Source organism: Lepisosteus platostomus, chromosome 27 (assembly GCF_059453375.1).
Source record: "Lepisosteus platostomus isolate fLepPlt1 chromosome 27, fLepPlt1.hap1, whole genome shotgun sequence".
In the NCBI taxonomy this organism is placed as follows: domain Eukaryota; kingdom Metazoa; phylum Chordata; class Actinopteri; order Semionotiformes; family Lepisosteidae; genus Lepisosteus; species Lepisosteus platostomus.
In genome coordinates, this window is record NC_142637.1 from 3,274,906 (window position 1) to 3,294,367 (window position 19,462).

At 40.5% G+C, this 19,462-nt stretch overlaps 1 protein-coding gene across 3 annotated transcripts in view; it reads right to left on the minus strand.

The window, feature by feature from the left end:
- Positions 1-19,462, minus strand: part of ptbp1b (polypyrimidine tract binding protein 1b) — a 29,171-nt gene that overhangs the window by 6,011 nt on the left and 3,698 nt on the right. The window contains exons 3-12 of one of the 3 annotated variants that reach the window (XM_088622329.1): positions 18,156-18,183; positions 6,952-7,021; positions 6,697-6,869; positions 6,320-6,466; positions 5,510-5,665; positions 5,118-5,228; positions 4,621-4,798; positions 2,920-3,000; positions 2,450-2,592; positions 398-431 (exon numbers count right to left, since the gene is read on the minus strand). In XM_088622329.1, the coding sequence (XP_088478455.1) occupies positions 398-431; positions 2,450-2,592; positions 2,920-3,000; positions 4,621-4,798; positions 5,118-5,228; positions 5,510-5,665; positions 6,320-6,466; positions 6,697-6,869; positions 6,952-7,021; positions 18,156-18,183 (1,121 nt within the window). Of the gene's footprint in view, positions 1-397; positions 432-2,449; positions 2,593-2,919; positions 3,001-4,620; positions 4,799-5,117; positions 5,229-5,509; positions 5,666-6,319; positions 6,467-6,696; positions 6,870-6,951; positions 7,022-18,155; positions 18,187-19,462 lie in introns of all 3 variants that reach the window. The other 2 variants (XM_088622328.1, XM_088622330.1) reach the window with 2 other exon arrangements.

Consider the following 19,462-nt stretch of genomic DNA (forward strand, 5'->3'; position numbering starts at 1 on the left):
CAAGACTAGGTACAAAACGTCTTAAAAGAAGGCAATACAATGAAAGGCCTAAATCTACAGAATAGCAAAAATCAACAAATTAGAAGATTCAATTCAGGCACAACAGGAAGCTGTCAATAAGACATGCGAAAACCAGAGATGAGAGAAATCCCTAGTTCACCTCCCAAATACTCAGCACAATTGCCAATTTGTACCTCTACTGAAAGGAAGCACAGAAAGATGCTACAAAAAACAAACAAACATAGCAACAGAATGGATTATAGCAGTTATGAGAATGCTGCAGCTTTTTTCCCAAATGATCAACACGCAAAAAAAAACAGCACTCAAGTTTTTTTAGATGAAGTTTAAAAAGAAAAAACAAAAAAGGTAATAAAAAAAGATGCTAATGATAACATACCGAAAAGAATAAAGAGGCATTGGGGCGTAACTCTCTTTATAGGACAGCAGAGGAAGGCAGCGGAGGGAGAAGGGACAGGAAAAGATCGGAGGCAGGAGAGTGGAGGTTGAACATATCATCCACAGCGAGGCAGATCCACGGGGAATGGCGAAAAACGGTGGTTGGATCATGAAGTTTCAAGGTGGTTAATATTTCAGGGGAGAGGGGCAGGAGGGAAGGGGAGTAGGCACAAAATTCAGTGGAGGGATATTTTGTTGTGTTTGGAAGGGAGTTGTTTTTGTATTCCAAATTACAGTGTTGTGTATTTGTGACAACAGGAAGCAGATGGGTGGGGGGGGCATGGGGCGTGCAGTCAGTTGGCAAAAAGTTTCCAGGTCAAGGTATTAAAAACAAAAAAATAAGGGGAGAGGGGAATGGGGAGGGAGAGAAGAAAAAAAGGAGGTAAAAAAAACAAGGTCAGTATACACAAAGAAATATGTAGTGTTCCATCCTGCAGCATCTGCTATTAGATGGTTTAATTAATATGGTAATGATTTTTCAACCTAGAGGAACACTAAAGAGGGAGAAAAAAAAGTTTAAACATGAGACACAGAAAAAGCAGAGACAATATTGACTTCAGATTTTAAGTACACTACAAATGTCGTCAGAAAACTGGAATACTCTAATGGAAATCTTACAGGAAGAAAAACCATCAGGACTATTCAACAGAACAAAACTGGCTTTCACATGTGGGGGGGGGGGGGGGGGGGGGGGATCTCAAAAAGGTCCAATATGCAATTTGTTGCAGAGAAAAACATACTAAAACACTGCTACAGGGGCAAATCATTTCACATCAAGCAAAACCAATCTACTGTTAAGGAAATCTGAAATGCATTAGATCCTAGTTCATTATAAAGAGTAATCTTTGCAGATTTTCAGTTTGGAAAGTGAAGTTTGTGAAAACATCCTTAATACCACCCAACAAGATACCTTGCAACTGGTGTTATCCTTTTCCAACCATGTTACAAAAAGTTAAGTGCATTATAATTTTGAATTGTATAAATATTTTAACTTGGAAAGTAACTTTACAAATTTTACTCCAGAATGAAACGTAACGGTATGAGGTGGCTACATGACTTACGATGTGTCAATAGTTTTCTGAACCATATTTAGCAAGTCACAAAAGGAGACTTAAGACCATTTCAATGAAGCAATATTGTCTCTTCAAAAACAAGAATAAAGCTTTAAAATAATGCAATTTTATGAAGCATGAAATAAAGTGACTAATGTTAGTTCTCAGTTTGGCTGAATAGGGGCTGGAATATAGAAGCAGCTGCTTAGTGGGGTCAAATTACAAGACTAACAACCACCCAGTAATACAAGCAAAGCAGTTCTTAATCTTATATTGTGGAATACAAGACAAATGTTCCGAAGGGACAGGCTTCTACTAGTACAATGGAACAAGTTACTGTCTTAAGATGTGTAAAAAGATGCTTGTGTATTTTTAGGATGTATTTAGGAGTGACATATTTGAACTGCTTTTGGTATTTAAATGCAAGCTCTCAGGACAGGTATAATACTCCAAGTAAAGCAGAGGTGAGGGGAGGGGTCATAGGGAAGATGAAGAAATGCCACTCACACATGTCCAAAGAGTGGGGAAAACCCCAGGAGCTGCAATGAGGTCTAAATGCTAGCAAGCATTACGTTTTAGCAACCTTATGCTATTGCAGGTTAAAATGCTTACGACTTGTCAGGTTATGAGCTCTGCACAGCTAGGAACTACTGCACAATGGAGCTCAATACTAATGTAGAAAACTCAGATCTTGTACATTATGCTCTTCCAAATCGATTTCCAGGGCCATGCATTATACTATAAATGAAGTATATTGCCAGATATTAGAAGGAATCTTACAGTCCTACATTGTGAAAACACAAGGTAGTCCCTTATGTCTTAACTGAGCTTTCATATATTTTTTTGAAATTCTAATAACCACTGGAGATGTTTTTTTGCAAGGGGAGAAGAACTTCAACCACCCTCATGACAAAAGACGAGCAATATGGAATTGAACTAACCTCAGCGTTCAGGTTGCTAACCAGCAGAACGGAATGGCCACCAGCAAGGCCGTGGATGCCCAGCCTTCCAGCAGCAGCTGCAGCTGCAGCGCCAGGGATGGCCAGAGAAGCCAGTGCCCCAGGGACTCCAGGCATCGTCAGCCCTGAGTGATAAAGACCAGATCAAGAGAAGGGGTTGCAGAGCATTATGGATCAAGCAACTTGTATTTAACCCAAAACCATACTGAAGGCCTTTATATATGAAAGAAGTTAGTGAACTCAAGTTTTAAGGACCTTTGAATCGGAGTGTTACACCAAGATCTTCAAGCAGAAATAGGATAATGGACAAAAAAAAGCAACAATTTAATCTTGCAGCCATTACAATTCAACAAAGGAAACCGCATTATGGGGACATTTAGCTACATAGTTCATAGGATCTCAGCACCAGTGTGCCTGACCTTCTGGACTGCATATACTGATCATTTACTGACCTGCAGCCTGCTGAATAGCAAAGGCAGGTGGGAACCCATGAGCTCCTGCATAAGGAGAAGCAGAGATTATACCAGGAGCACCTGCAGGAAAAAAGCAGACAAGATCAGAAACTACTATAGAAGAAGCATGTTAAAAAAAAAAATACAGGAATAGGTCCCATCTATGCAGGTAGATGGGAGAAATAAGGGTGCAACTCCATGTTCCAGTCTGTTCATTATGGGTGGCCCTCACCTGAGCTGTTTTTTTATCAAGTTCAAGTAGGGAGCTGCGTCAGCATTTGTAGGCTGCAAAGGAACAAGTAAAGGTTTTTTCCATGCTGTTAAGAAAAGAGAACCGTTTCGGCTGTGGAGCCTTATTCAGGGGACCTCTATGGTAGATAAATGTCCCCATAATACTATATGCTACGGTGAAATGTAACAAACTTGCAGCCATTCTAGCTACATACCCAAATAAGGCTCCACAGCCAAAATGTTCTCTTTTCAGCATGGAATACACCTTTCCTTGTTCCTTCAGCTTTTACTTTACCATCGAATAATATCCCTGACCTCCCATTGTATACACCTAGCAGTTTTGAGATCTGTTTTAATACAAAGGATTAAGAACTTTAAAAATCGCCAAAAAAAATAGATACTTGTAAAACTGAAGTCAAAATTATAAGATAAGGTTAAACACCATTATTGATGTTTAAAACTGTTCCAATTGTCAGCTGTAAGGAAGATTAGTATTTGTAGCAGATGCGGGGTTTTTTTAGAAAAGAACTGGATAAACGCATGCTGACTGATGTCAACAGAATGTACAAAATTCATAGGCTTGAAGCACGTGGCGTTTCTGGATACAATACAAGTATAGACGCACTGCACCAGGATGCAGATGCCATTTTAAGACCAGTTGCAAATGGAGTCCATTTGGTCCCTTTTCAGAGTTTTGGGAGACCTGTGAGATTCAGCACCATTCCTACCACAGAGCCTGAACAAGCACAAGTCTGTTCAATGAGTCCCGGCACTCCAGATGCCATGCATCTTCACAGTTTGTGCCACACATATCCAATGGGACTCAAGTGTTTAAGAGTGTCCATGGGATAACCGTCACATTCCCTTCCCACAAGAAAGCTACCATTACACAAGCAGCATGTGAGGTTCAAGACTTGATAAACGGAGCACTGTTCAGCCAGGACAGTAATTTTACTACAAGTAATATTCTATAATAACTAAACTCACATTTGGACTTTTGCACATCCACCATACAACTTCAAGCAGAGTGATATTTAAAAATGCTAATAAATTATATATCACAAGTTCAGTGCTATATAATTCTGTACTCCAGAATATCTGGAATCTCCTTCCTCACTGAACAGCTTACAAAAGTAAAATAAAGTTCATAATTTACTACTACATACATCAATTCTCTTCACAGCATTAACAAAGGATCACAAACCTCAAAACAAAACGTACTTTTAACGTCAATCTTTCTAGTCTCATACAGTAAAGGCTGGAAAAACTATTTGTAGACCCCAAGCTATAAAATTGCATTTAGTTTGTAAAACTACATCAAACTTGACATCCATTACCTTAAAGAATAAAATCAAGGAAACAATTCTAAGAATATAGCATGTTGCACACAGCTACTCTAAAACCCAACAACCTGAGAGCATAAGGTTCTTGGGCACAAGGCTCTCCCAGTCCTTTCAACATATTCCTTACCAAAAGCAGCAGCCATAGCTTGGTGATCAATGGAGGGCTGGCTATCCCCTGTGGGCAGGTCTGGCCGAGTGTAGTCACGACTCTTGTCATTATTGTACTTCACATTCAGGCTGGTCAGTTTGGAGAAGTTGATGCGCAGAGTGCAGCAGGCGTTGTAAATATTCTGTCCATCCAATGCCTTTATAAACAAGTTACATAAGATACTGATGCACCAAAAAAACGGAAAGGTAGGAGGAAAGATGTGGTTACGGACTAATAATGCAAAATGAACTGTGATAGCTGGGTTAAGTTAGTATGAAAATAGTTTAAGGACAATACGAGCCTGGAAAGGCTACTGAATAACTTTTGTTGATGTACCTGCAAGTTAAACTTTGTCCCTTGGATGTAAAAAATTACTGAAGCTGTGTTGTGAAACAGTAGAGAGGAAGTGGAATACAAGTGCGCACCAAGTATTGCTCTGCAGTATCCAGTCATGACAGACAGAGGGCAGTACTCACCAATTTAGCATGCTGAGCAGTCAAACCATCTGCATACTGAAGAAGGGCTTGGAACTGGTTGTTCTTGGTAAATGTGATAATCTTCAACACTGTACCAAACTTGGAAAATATCTAAAGAAAAAATTGGAATAGCCCTTGAAAATACACCCTTTTGATAAACATTGAGAGTAAGTCTAAGATACAAAAAATCATGCCCTTTATGAAACATGTTCAATGTTACATCTAGAAAGGGCTGTGGTGATCATTTAAATCAAACTGGATGATATGTTCACCAAAGCTCAACCCTTCATGAGATACTTGTATGTCTAACAAACACACACGTAGTTTGGTTAAAAGGTACCATAGTGCCACTTCAAAGCAGGTTTAGTTGCTCTCGCAGTCGATAGAATTACCTGGTGCAGAACATCCAGCGTCACAGGGTAGAAAAGATTCTCCACAATAATGCGAAGTACAGGGCTCTGGGAGCCCATTCCTGATGTGTCCACGCTGCTCATTGACATGCTACCTGTCTGGACTGCATTCACTGCTTGCAGTGCAGCCTGTGCCCTCTGGGGGGAGAAAAGCCATTTAGTAATGCCTTAGCAGAACCCAGTAACCAGAACAAACTGTTAAACTTGCTGCTTTGTTTTTTAAGTTTATTTTGGATAATGCTTGACTCATTAGGAATCCGATATTAACACTACCATTGAAAGGGCTAAATTATAAATTTTTCCCTTTGTAACTCAGTTGTTTCTAAAGAAACATATATAGCCCTTAACTTCCATTTCCCTAATGGTCGCCAAGATTACAGCTGAACTAAATGGACATTACACCTCAACAACAGTTTATTATAAAGTCAGAACTAATGCATATGAAAAGGAAACTGCAAGCAAACTTTCCATAGAACAGCACACCATAGTTTATGACTGCTATAAAAGGATAAAGAAACTGGTGTGTAAACCAGATCAGGTATTTAGCAAATATCATTAGCATGCAATTGCATTTGGGTACATAGTCTTATTCATCTGTTTACTGCACTTTTCCCCAATGCCTTTCCTTAACATTAAGCTTATAGTGCCCTTCATCTGCAAAAGCAAACAAGCCCACTTTTGCAAACAAAGGAAAAAGGGATAATTGAGCACAAACTTTACTGGTCTAATGCAATAACATCTCAGTTTCTATATTAACAGCTTTAAACAGAAAAAACAAGGCTATATACTTACCACCTGATTTGGGGAGTTGTCAGTCTTGAGCTCCTTGTGATTGGAGTACTGCATGAAAATGGGGTGGTTCCTGATAACTGGAGTCACAGAAGAGTAGTAGCTTACCATGGTCTGGGCAGCTTCCTCTGTGTTCATTTCTAGGAAGGCCTAGAGCACACACAGTGGTTCAGGGGTACATTCTACAGTCTAAAAAAGACTAGTTTATATAACTTACACCACTAATTCAAAATAATTTAAATAAGTAATGGGCACTCATCTTGTAATTGAGGAAAACATAAACATAACATTCATAATTGTGCCTGACCTTCCTAAACTTTTAGGAATTTCTGCACTACTAAAGCAGCTCACATTTGAAAGCAGAAAAACCTTTGACATACCTGATTCTTTCCTTTCAGCATGAGCAAGTTGGTGACTTTGCCAAAGGGAAGTCCCAGAGAGATGACCTCGGCCTCATTTATGTCATTAGGGAGCTTGCGCACATGGATGACACGGGAGGGAGCACTAGGACTCCTAAAGTCTCCTTTGAACTTCTTACTATCATTGCCATTGGCTGAAAGAAAGATGATAGTTATTTTTTTGTTTTCCAAATCCTAGAAAAAAGAAAGGCAAACTGTACCTACAAAAATAGTTACCTGCTCCAGAACTGCTCATGATATATGGTCCGTTAGAGACGCAAGATGAAAAAAGTTCGTCAGATCCTCGCTGCAAAGAAAAAACCCATTCAGAATACTTTATTCATCCCCATGTGGGGTAACTTAAACATTTGGAAGTCTCCTCAAATGAAGGGATTTGTTGATCTCAATGTATGGGGAAAACAAGTAAAGCTAGCTACAGCTAATAGTTTTTAGCCAACATAATACGAGTGAAACATCACCCACCCTAAGTAAAAGGAATATCCTGAGTATTAAGTTTACACCGCTCTAAAAACCTGCACTGCACAGGTTGAACCAACCATACAATGCCCTTTTAACCAGATAAACGGGAGCTTTTAAGTCTCACCCTTCCCAGTAAATGCAATTCATTCACAGGTAGAAATAGTAGCTGTTAAATTAAAAGGACAGTGGCATACTGTTCTCTCTTCACAAAGGAGAGCTCATTTCTATGAAACCCAGCACCAAAATAAACTTTGATCTGGGAGATTGAGATTATATTGCACCTAATGTGCACATAAAAGCATCTTACACCAGCACCCAAAAAACATTCAGTTGATGCTGTAAGCAAACATTTCTAGACTATGTTTTGTCATCAAGAGTAATGGCAGACAAGACTTCCCCTTTAAAAAATAAGGGAAAAACTAAAGCTGTTCAGCTCATCCAGGTGTTTCATGAAAAGTCGAGGTATTGCCTTCAATATGGCTGGGTAGCTTTGTTAAAGAGCCACATTTCCAGTTTCCACTACACTTGCACATAGCTCGATATCAGCTATGCATAATTAGTTCAGTGCATAACTAGTAGAATCAGCTTAATAAAGCCTTTTAAAGTGATCTTCTAAATCGCTCTATTGGCCACATGCAATTTATTGTATTAGGAATTTGTCTTTTCGCATACCCCAGCTTGCTCCGAGACTGACAGGGAGAGAAGCTTGGGGTCAGAGCGCAGGCGCCCAACAGAGTAGGATTCGTCTGCTGGATACACAAGAGCTGGAAGGTTGCCGTTAATGTAAATACTGAAAATTTACATTAGCGTTAAGTTCAGAAACCAAAATGAGGAATAATGTAAAAGTCCCCTACAACATGGCTCTACTTTGCCTGAGACCCTGCTGCATTTAGCATGTCCCTGTGAAAAGCCAAAACAGTCCAGATTCTGCCAAGGCTCAGTTTAATGGGAACAGGAGCTGCACAAAGTATGGATAATTTAAATAATAAAACAAGCTAGAGATGCAGAGGAAGCAAGACGGGATCTGCAATCTTGCATCACCTTGCTTTAATAGTGTAACACCTGACGTTCAAACTGCTACCCCCCACCCACCCGACTCCCCAACTGTACAATTCAAAGAGCTCGAGACTCCAGCTAAATCCACATGTAGTTATGAGCTACATCTCCTAACATGCCCTACAGCCATAAACTGTACTTGACATGCTCTTGTTCAACTGCACAGCACCCAACAATTAAGCACCCTAGCAATTAGGTTACCACCCAATTTACCTTGAACCCCCCCCCACTCCCAAACAAAAGCTCATAACCACCCCCCATAGGCCTGATCTTCAGGTAATTAAAAACAAAACCATAGGAAACTGGCAATTGACATGTTTTTCAGCTTTACACAAATGTCAATACCAAAGAAACAATAAATTAAAATGTTAATCCTTCTTTAACTTCAGAAGGAAATCCAAATGCTGCTGGTGCATTCCAGAAGTGAACCCCCCCCCCCCCCCCCCCAAGTCTCCCACTACAGCTTTAACCCCGCACCTCTTGTAGGCTAAAGGTCACACCACCACCACCACCCTCCACACAGACCACAGCAAGGGTTAATGTGGAAATCCAAGCTTCAAAAGGAAAACTATCAACTTCAGGATGGACAGTGAGCAGGAATGTGTGGGTGGGAGGGAGGCAAGATGGACAAGTAACTCTGCTAGTCTGAAAACAGAACCCTTCACTTAATCAGACAATCATTTATGGAATGCCATTCTACAGTAACTGGTTTTCAATGAAAAAACACCATTAACCCAAGTTCTGTTTCTCACAACCCCCCCTATTCCTTTTGCTTTTCCCCAACAATACCGCATCAAAAGTTCCCTTATCACTGAGAAAATTCACAAGGTCTTCTGAACTTAAGCTAGCTATCCTTTAGCTTTATGGAGACCTGCATTGCCCAGTTTATATTCTCACCTCCGACTTATATTCTCACCTCCGACGCTTAAGCTACACAGCAAAAATACTTAACGGTAAAGAAAGAGTAAAATAAGTCTACGCATTTCAGAAATGGAGCTATTTAGCTTTATATCCATTTTCAAAAGCACAGTACATTGCAAAAGTAGCTACAGAAGTAAAAAGGGCCAGGTAAGAGTTAAATTATGCAATGCCTTAACTAGCTCAGTCACCAGACACTGTTGAGGTCATTTGCTTTCAAAAATCTGAGAGGCTAGAACATGTAATCCAAGCATTTGAAGCTTCCAGCAGTGCAGAAATGCCGAAAACCACGCGAGATGATTAAAAAAAGAGGGAGGGTACAGATGTACATTAGTCTTTAAGAGAGGCTGCTTTAGTAAGAACAGAAGCCCTAGATCAATAAAGGTCAGAGCTCATTAAAAGGTTTCGTCTGCTCTAGCAAAAGTCATCTGTGCTCCAGCATGCATCAAGGGCTCCAGTTCTGCTGTATCAAAAGCAGAGCAGTCCAGGGAAACGCACAGAGCAGGCTTTGTGCCTGGCCTATACATACACACAAAAACCCTTCTTTCCACCTCATGCCACAGCCGTTCATCCAGACTCCATCCTTCTGAGGGAGGACATACGAGAAAGGGGCCCTTACACGTCTTTATTAATAAACCACTTCAAACAGAACAGGGCAGTTCTAAAGAGCTCATCAACCCTTAAATGAATGCATTGTAAGTGCACAGAGGCAGCTTCAGAACTGACCTACCTTAAATGGCCACATTATTACAAATGTATACTGTGCCCGCTCTTCAGACAAAGTTACAACGTTGGCAACCGAAGTGACAAGTATTCAGACCTTCACAGTCACCACCCTTCTTTAAAATGAAACATTAACCAGTAAAAAAAAAACTATCCTCCAAATCTGAAAGTTTTGATCTTCACTATGGATTTGGCATAAAGACTAAAAAGCATAGACGAAGGTGGGGGGGGAAATGTTCCCTGTAACCAACAACAATAAGCAACGCATTACAGGAAAAATGCTATTGCTATAGCAGCACTGCATGTCTGTCACCACCTCACCATGGCAACCACACCCTTAGGCTCCAGGTGCAGTTTCCCCACCCTGTGCTCACAGTGCCAGACTGTGCAATACCAATAGTTCACACAAACTAGTTTTTCATTCAGGAAATCCCTGAATGCCACTTTGCAACAAGGCTTGAAATATCTACTTAAGCTAGTCCTCTTTCAAAGCTAACATAGCTATGAAGGGATTTATACTTTACAAAGTGCAGTTTTTAAGGAGTTGCTAAAAATATCAAGCCTAGTTCTGTTTTATAAATCCTGCCAGTTTCATTGAACATTTCAATAGGATATTGGGGAACTAGCAAAGGACAAGATTTCTTAAATGTAATTGCAAGATGCATTCTTTAAAGGACAGAACTATCAACTCAGAAAGTAGCATCTCGCACACAAAGCCCACAGAAGTTTGACAAAGATTATAAATTAATGCCATTTTGGAAATGATGCTGCACTTTGGTTTCAGAAGCTTCAAAAATACTCCTTTAATGCCAACAGGGGAGATCAGAGCTGTGCTGAAATTTAAAAACTCAAGCAGTCCTAGCCAATCACAAGTGGAATTTCAGCAGCACTCTCCACAGGTTAAACAGGGATACTAAGCCAAGAGGAAACAGTGCAATGACCATGACGCATTATAAAGGAAGGCAGCAAGAACAAAGTCTTTCAAAGATCTGCAACTCCCTTCCGAAGCAGATAAGACACCAGAGACAAGCTGCTGCACTGACTGCAATAGGCTATCCCTACAAATCATTTGCAAAAGAATATCCACAAAAGAAGTCCTAACTAGTCCCAAAACATCCACCTCAGGTATTTGCATTGAATAGGTTATGTACTAGCACAAATCAGCAAGCAGCGGATCTCTGTAAAAAAAAAGTGTAATTAAGATCCTTTGCAGAGAGACCATCCTTATGGAACAGAACTACAACAAAAAATGTGGGAGGAGTAAAACTGTTGCGAGAATGAACATGTTTCTGAACTGTCTGTAGATCAGAACAGGCCACAGACCCGTTCTGGGAGAGAATAGGCAACTTTTCAGGAACATTCCCCCTCATTCCAGCACCCAACCTTCAAGTCACTTTTGAGGTTTTTTTTTTAAATGGCCTCAGGCATGATCAAAAACTGAACATAATGTAATGTTTCAGATTAAAATTTCACTGCTTCTAGCAATTTGTTAGCATCTAGCATATGTGCTAAGAGATGCTGTTCTTTAAATGAGTCTAACAAACTAGACTAAAAGAAATAAATTTAAGCATGGCTGTGAGTGAGTGAGGGAGTTTACAGGCCAAACTGAGCACTCACTTGCAACACTACTCCATGCTCCTACATTCTATTACAAAATGAATCCGAAAGGGAGAACTTGGGCAAACAATTACGTGAACAGACCAGAGGACAGGAACCAAACGGCAGCTTCAGTGCAGTACTCCGGAAGATAATACCACATCCGACATGCACTAACTTGTCTGCTACATCCTGTGGCAAAGTCCCTTCGAAAGATTCAAAGGAATCTGGGAGTCAGGGAGAAAGGAATGCACCCACTGCATTCCCGGCAACCCGCCCAGCCAGTTAATTATGGTTTCCATGACAACAGTCATGTCCTTGCGTCTCCAGATGAGAACATTACAAAAAAAAACTTCAGCCCCTCCTTTCTATCCTTACCCTCTCTACACAACGTAGATGAAGGTACTTATATGGGCAAAAGTTTGAACTGTTAAATATTACACAGGAAGGCCCACAAAAAACACAACAATGGCAAGACATTTAACTCGCATGGTTTTTACTCATTCCTCACAATCACAAAACCACAACCGCTAAGCGTCCACATGCCTCACTTTAAACACTCCCCCCAGTAACTACTGGAGTGCTCAAATGTTATGGTTTTAAAATAAATATGGCTGAATTCCCAGCAGGAAACACTAGCCTGCAAATATGGATTCATCAACTGTGAACATTCCAAGACTATGGATATAGGCGACTTCAGTTTAAACTGGTATAGTGAAGCATATGAAGTAATATTTAAAATCACTGCTTAATGCCTTTGATCTTTATAAAACATGAACCCGTTAAGCTACAAATGTTATGTTTTGCATGTAACTGAACTTTTGTACTCCAACGCAACAGTTTATTCTATAAGTCTGTAAACCGTTATCGCTACAAAAATAATTCTCCTGACAGGGAGAGAAGCTTGGGGTCAGAGCGCAGGCACCCAACAGAGTAGGATTCGTCTGCTGGATACACAAGAGCTGGAAGGTTGCCGTTAATGTAAATACTGAAAATTTACATTAGCGTTAAGTTCAGAAACCAAAATGAGGAATAATGTAAAAGTCCCCTACAACATGGCTCTACTTTGCCTGAGACCCTGCTGCTTTTAGCATGTCCCTGTGAAAAGCCAAAACAGTCCAGATTCTGCCAAGGCTCAGTTTAATGGGAACAGGAGCTGCACAAAGTATGGATAATTTAAATAATAAAACAAGCTAGAGATGCAGAGGAAGCAAGACGGGATCTGCAATCTTGCATCACCTTGCTTTAATAGTGTAACACCTGACGTTCAAACTGCTACCCCTCACCCACCCGACTCCCCAACTGTACAATTCAAAGAGCTCGAGACTCCAGCTAAATCCACATGTAGTTATGAGCTACATCTCCTAACATGCCCTACAGCCATAAACTGTACTTGACATGCTCTTGTTCAACTGCACAGCACCCAACAATTAAGCACCCTAGCAATTAGGTTACCACCCAATTTACCTTGAACCCCCCCCCACTCCCAAACAAAAGCTCATAACCACCCCCCATAGGCCTGATCTTCAGGTAATTAAAAACAAAACCATAGGAAACTGGCAATTGACATGTTTTTCAGCTTTACACAAATGTCAATACCAAAGAAACAATAAATTAAAATGTTAATCCTTCTTTAACTTCAGAAGGAAATCCAAATGCTGCTGGTGCATTCCAGAAGTGACCCCCCCCCCCCAAGTCTCCCACTACAGCTTTAACCCCGCACCTCTTGTAGGCTAAAGGTCACACCACCACCACCACCCTCCACACAGACCACAGCAAGGGTTAATGTGGAAATCCAAGCTTCAAAAGGAAAACTATCAACTTCAGGATGGACAGTGAGCAGGAATGTGTGGGTGGGAGGGAGGCAAGATGGACAAGTAACTCTGCTAGTCTGAAAACAGAACCCTTCACTTAATCAGACAATCATTTATGGAATGCCATTCTACAGTAACTGGTTTTCAATGAAAAAACACCATTAACCCAAGTTCTGTTTCTCACAACCCCCCCTATTCCTTTTGCTTTTCCCCAACAATACCGCATCAAAAGTTCCCTTATCACTGAGAAAATTCACAAGGTCTTCTGAACTTAAGCTAGCTATCCTTTAGCTTTATGGAGACCTGCATTGCCCAGTTTATATTCTCACCTCCGACTTATATTCTCACCTCCGACGCTTAAGCTACACAGCAAAAATACTTAACGGTAAAGAAAGAGTAAAATAAGTCTACGCATTTCAGAAATGGAGCTATTTAGCTTTATATCCATTTTCAAAAGCACAGTACATTGCAAAAGTAGCTACAGAAGTAAAAAGGGCCAGGTAAGAGTTAAATTATGCAATGCCTTAACTAGCTCAGTCACCAGACACTGTTGAGGTCATTTGCTTTCAAAAATCTGAGAGGCTAGAACATGTAATCCAAGCATTTGAAGCTTCCAGCAGTGCAGAAATGCCGAAAACCACGCGAGATGATTAAAAAAAGAGGGAGGGTACAGATGTACATTAGTCTTTAAGAGAGGCTGCTTTAGTAAGAACAGAAGCCCTAGATCAATAAAGGTCAGAGCTCATTAAAAGGTTTCGTCTGCTCTAGCAAAAGTCATCTGTGCTCCAGCATGCATCAAGGGCTCCAGTTCTGCTGTATCAAAAGCAGAGCAGTCCAGGGAAACGCACAGAGCAGGCTTTGTGCCTGGCCTATACATACACACAAAAACCCTTCTTTCCACCTCATGCCACAGCCGTTCATCCAGACTCCATCCTTCTGAGGGAGGACATACGAGAAAGGGGCCCTTACACGTCTTTATTAATAAACCACTTCAAACAGAACAGGGCAGTTCTAAAGAGCTCATCAACCCTTAAATGAATGCATTGTAAGTGCACAGAGGCAGCTTCAGAACTGACCTACCTTAAATGGCCACATTATTACAAATGTATACTGTGCCCGCTCTTCAGACAAAGTTACAACGTTGGCAACCGAAGTGACAAGTATTCAGACCTTCACAGTCACCACCCTTCTTTAAAATGAAACATTAACCAGTAAAAAAAAAACTATCCTCCAAATCTGAAAGTTTTGATCTTCACTATGGATTTGGCATAAAGACTAAAAAGCATAGACGAAGGTGGGGGGGGAAATGTTCCCTGTAACCAACAACAATAAGCAACGCATTACAGGAAAAATGCTATTGCTATAGCAGCACTGCATGTCTGTCACCACCTCACCATGGCAACCACACCCTTAGGCTCCAGGTGCAGTTTCCCCACCCTGTGCTCACAGTGCCAGACTGTGCAATACCAATAGTTCACACAAACTAGTTTTTCATTCAGGAAATCCCTGAATGCCACTTTGCAACAAGGCTTGAAATATCTACTTAAGCTAGTCCTCTTTCAAAGCTAACATAGCTATGAAGGGATTTATACTTTACAAAGTGCAGTTTTTAAGGAGTTGCTAAAAATATCAAGCCTAGTTCTGTTTTATAAATCCTGCCAGTTTCATTGAACATTTCAATAGGATATTGGGGAACTAGCAAAGGACAAGATTTCTTAAATGTAATTGCAAGATGCATTCTTTAAAGGACAGAACTATCAACTCAGAAAGTAGCATCTCGCACACAAAGCCCACAGAAGTTTGACAAAGATTATAAATTAATGCCATTTTGGAAATGATGCTGCACTTTGGTTTCAGAAGCTTCAAAAATACTCCTTTAATGCCAACAGGGGAGATCAGAGCTGTGCTGAAATTTAAAAACTCAAGCAGTCCTAGCCAATCACAAGTGGAATTTCAGCAGCACTCTCCACAGGTTAAACAGGGATACTAAGCCAAGAGGAAACAGTGCAATGACCATGACGCATTATAAAGGAAGGCAGCAAGAACAAAGTCTTTCAAAGATCTGCAACTCCCTTCCGAAGCAGATAAGACACCAGAGACAAGCTGCTGCACTGACTGCAATAGGCTATCCCTACAAATCATTTGCAAAAGAATATCCACAAAAGAAGTCCTAACTAGTCCCAAAACATCCACCTCAGGTATTTGCATTGAATAGGTTATGTACTAGCACAAATCAGCAAGCAGCGGATCTCTGTAAAAAAAAAGTGTAATTAAGATCCTTTGCAGAGAGACCATCCTTATGGAACAGAACTACAACAAAAAATGTGGGAGGAGTAAAACTGTTGCGAGAATGAACATGTTTCTGAACTGTCTGTAGATCAGAACAGGCCACAGACCCGTTCTGGGAGAGAATAGGCAACTTTTCAGGAACATTCCCCCTCATTCCAGCACCCAACCTTCAAGTCACTTTTGAGGTTTTTTTTTTAAATGGCCTCAGGCATGATCAAAAACTGAACATAATGTAATGTTTCAGATTAAAATTTCACTGCTTCTAGCAATTTGTTAGCATCTAGCATATGTGCTAAGAGATGCTGTTCTTTAAATGAGTCTAACAAACTAGACTAAAAGAAATAAATTTAAGCATGGCTGTGAGTGAGTGAGGGAGTTTACAGGCCAAACTGAGCACTCACTTGCAACACTACTCCATGCTCCTACATTCTATTACAAAATGAATCCGAAAGGGAGAACTTGGGCAAACAATTACGTGAACAGACCAGAGGACAGGAACCAAACGGCAGCTTCAGTGCAGTACTCCGGAAGATAATACCACATCCGACATGCACTAACTTGTCTGCTACATCCTGTGGCAAAGTCCCTTCGAAAGATTCAAAGGAATCTGGGAGTCAGGGAGAAAGGAATGCACCCACTGCATTCCCGGCAACCCGCCCAGCCAGTTAATTATGGTTTCCATGACAACAGTCATGTCCTTGCGTCTCCAGATGAGAACATTACAAAAAAAAACTTCAGCCCCTCCTTTCTATCCTTACCCTCTCTACACAACGTAGATGAAGGTACTTATATGGGCAAAAGTTTGAACTGTTAAATATTACACAGGAAGGCCCACAAAAAACACAACAATGGCAAGACATTTAACTCGCATGGTTTTTACTCATTCCTCACAATCACAAAACCACAACCGCTAAGCGTCCACATGCCTCACTTTAAACACTCCCCCCAGTAACTACTGGAGTGCTCAAATGTTATGGTTTTAAAATAAATATGGCTGAATTCCCAGCAGGAAACACTAGCCTGCAAATATGGATTCATCAACTGTGAACATTCCAAGACTATGGATATAGGCGACTTCAGTTTAAACTGGTATAGTGAAGCATATGAAGTAATATTTAAAATCACTGCTTAATGCCTTTGATCTTTATAAAACATGAACCCGTTAAGCTACAAATGTTATGTTTTGCATGTAACTGAACTTTTGTACTCCAACGCAACAGTTTATTCTATAAGTCTGTAAACCGTTATCGCTACAAAAATAATTCACGCCAGGAAAAGCTATTTAGACAACAGAAATGCTAGGACTGTTTGGAGGCTGCAGCCCTCAAGAACATTTTCTGCTTTTGAAGACCTAAAAATATTTTCTGAAATCACAACATTTTAATTCTGGTGACATGAATATCCAAGACCCAAGACAGACAAGAATAAATGTTTCGAAGTATGACAAAGTTCAGGTGGTACCCCAACATTGAGAAATTTGGATTAAGTTCAATGGCTCAGAACAGTAACTGTTTATGTGCAGTTCCAAGTTCCAGTTTATGATGGAGGACTAAAAGATATGATGAGTTTCCAAGACTCTTATCTCAAGAGCAATTCAAGGCTGTTTGATTTACTAACCTCACTGAAAGCAGCCTTAGTATATAACCTCCAGATAAAGTATCAATGCATCAGGTTAACTTAAAAAATCAGCTTCCACAGGTCAATAAAAATGCTTTGAGGCAATTCAGCCTGGAACTACTGCCCCTCAGAAAGAACGGGCAGGACTTCCAACATTTTCAAGTACTACTTCATTCAGAAGAGCATGTCCTGTAATATGGTACAAGCTAGCAAGTTTCTTTGCCAAGTATTTAAGATCCACACAATTGTGAATTAACACAATTGGTTTTTACCCCTGGCTTGCGGCTACAACCCTACGATCTTGTACATGGAAGGATGAGGAATTGCAGGCCAAATCCTTTGACCCACCCACCTTTAAACCCCTGTATTTAGCATGTCACAGGCAAAATGCACATACTGGAGGTTCAGCACTGACAGGGTGAACAGAATGTCATTCGCCAAGAGCACCACATGGCTGTATGCACCCAGGAAGATACAGAGGTTGCCGTGTCGCAAGGTGCCAACTGTCTCACCCAGCCAACTATGGATTGCTGTTCGAGGAAATGCTCAGTCAGCTGGCTCGAGACATGACCCAGGCTCAGTCGTAGCTCTCATCCTATGCTTAGGCAAGTGCCTTTACTGGTTGAACTATTTTAAATATTTTTCAACCAACAAGTAACATCTGCAAGTCTTGCATGAAGACCATTTAAAAGCACATATATATCAAACCTAATTCTTTAGAAAAAAGGGCACTGACTTCACAGAATTAAATTGGCTTAAAAATGGGGGAAATAATCCCTTTTGATGTAGCCTTTACAATACATTTCCTTTTTAAATACTACCTTTTCCTAAGAAAATCCTCAACCCACATTTGAATAGAGGGTCAGGAAGAAGAGATGGCAGGAAACCTAAAAGCATTCTGAAACAACAAACAAGTGTAGGGAAAAAAGCAGAAAAAGGGATGCCTACCTTTGTACCAACTGTAATATCGTGGACACTGCTGTGAAGAAAAGAAGACAGTACTGTTAGATAGCAGCAAGGGTGAAGGCTTAAAATTAATACAAGTTAGGGGCTACAGTGATGTGATAAGGTTTTAGCAGAAACAAGGGAAGACTGAAACTACCTGAGTTTTAGTGCTGCACAGAGAGCAAAGAAAGGAAGACCAAGAGGTTGGAGAGCTTAAAAAGAGCACTAGATGTTTTGTGGGTGTTTGGAAACCAGGTAAGTGGTCTTCAAATAAAGTTATCAACCCCCAAAAATTGGTATTTTGCGTTAAATATGCTCCATAACATGGCTTGCATCTTGTCTGAAGAACCGCACTGCATTTGCACAACTCAAGTAGCACATGGGAATACTTAAGAGGGTTCTGAACAGCACATTTGAGAGCTCAACTACAAACAGGTCCCAAATTCCCACCACCACACAATATTGCATAACTTAAAAGGCTCTTGGACACATGTAAAATACTTGTACAAATGAGATATTTGATTCCTTTTCACAACTGAGAAACACCTCTAGGCAGAACCTTGAAGTTCCTCATTTCAGTGGACCACATTTTACATGTTCATCAAGTTGCTAGGGTTACAAAATTCCACCAACTAGACATTTCTAAATGGTTTTGCCTTCTAAACCTAAACAATGACTGATTTACACCTTTAATTCCTCCTGCAAGAAAGGAGATTCCATACATTTTAAAAAACACCTTGAACAAAACTTGGGAAAACTTGACACTGGAAACTGAAATTATAAACTTCTCTAGAGACCACATATAGAAAATGCCCAGTAATATCATATGAAAACTTTAAGTATTCCGCTGATTCTAGTGTTTAATCTTATTATAACATTAAACTGGAACACATTACAAAACAGATCTGATATTTTTTTCCAGGGAGGGTAATCCAAACATTCCCTTAACTTTCCCACAGTCCACCCTGTCAGTAGAATATGAAAAATTAGTAACCAGGGCAGCCTGACACTCATCCTGGAGCAACCCCCATTCTCAACATCCTGTTTCTCAGGAGGGCCCCTGACAGGAAATTTACTGCCACTATCCCCTCCTCCACAGTCCAACAGGGATTTTACAAGAACAGCTCAATCAGACCCTCCCCAATCGGATGAGTGCAGCCACCAAAAGAATCTTTCTAACGTCCTCTACGGCCATCTTAAAAGTATGATTCACCATAAGGGGTCTTAAGACACTTTAGCATTAGGTATGTCCCCTGAAACTGAGGCAACTCTTAAGGGCGAAGGAGGAAAGCTGAAATTAAAGCACTTTG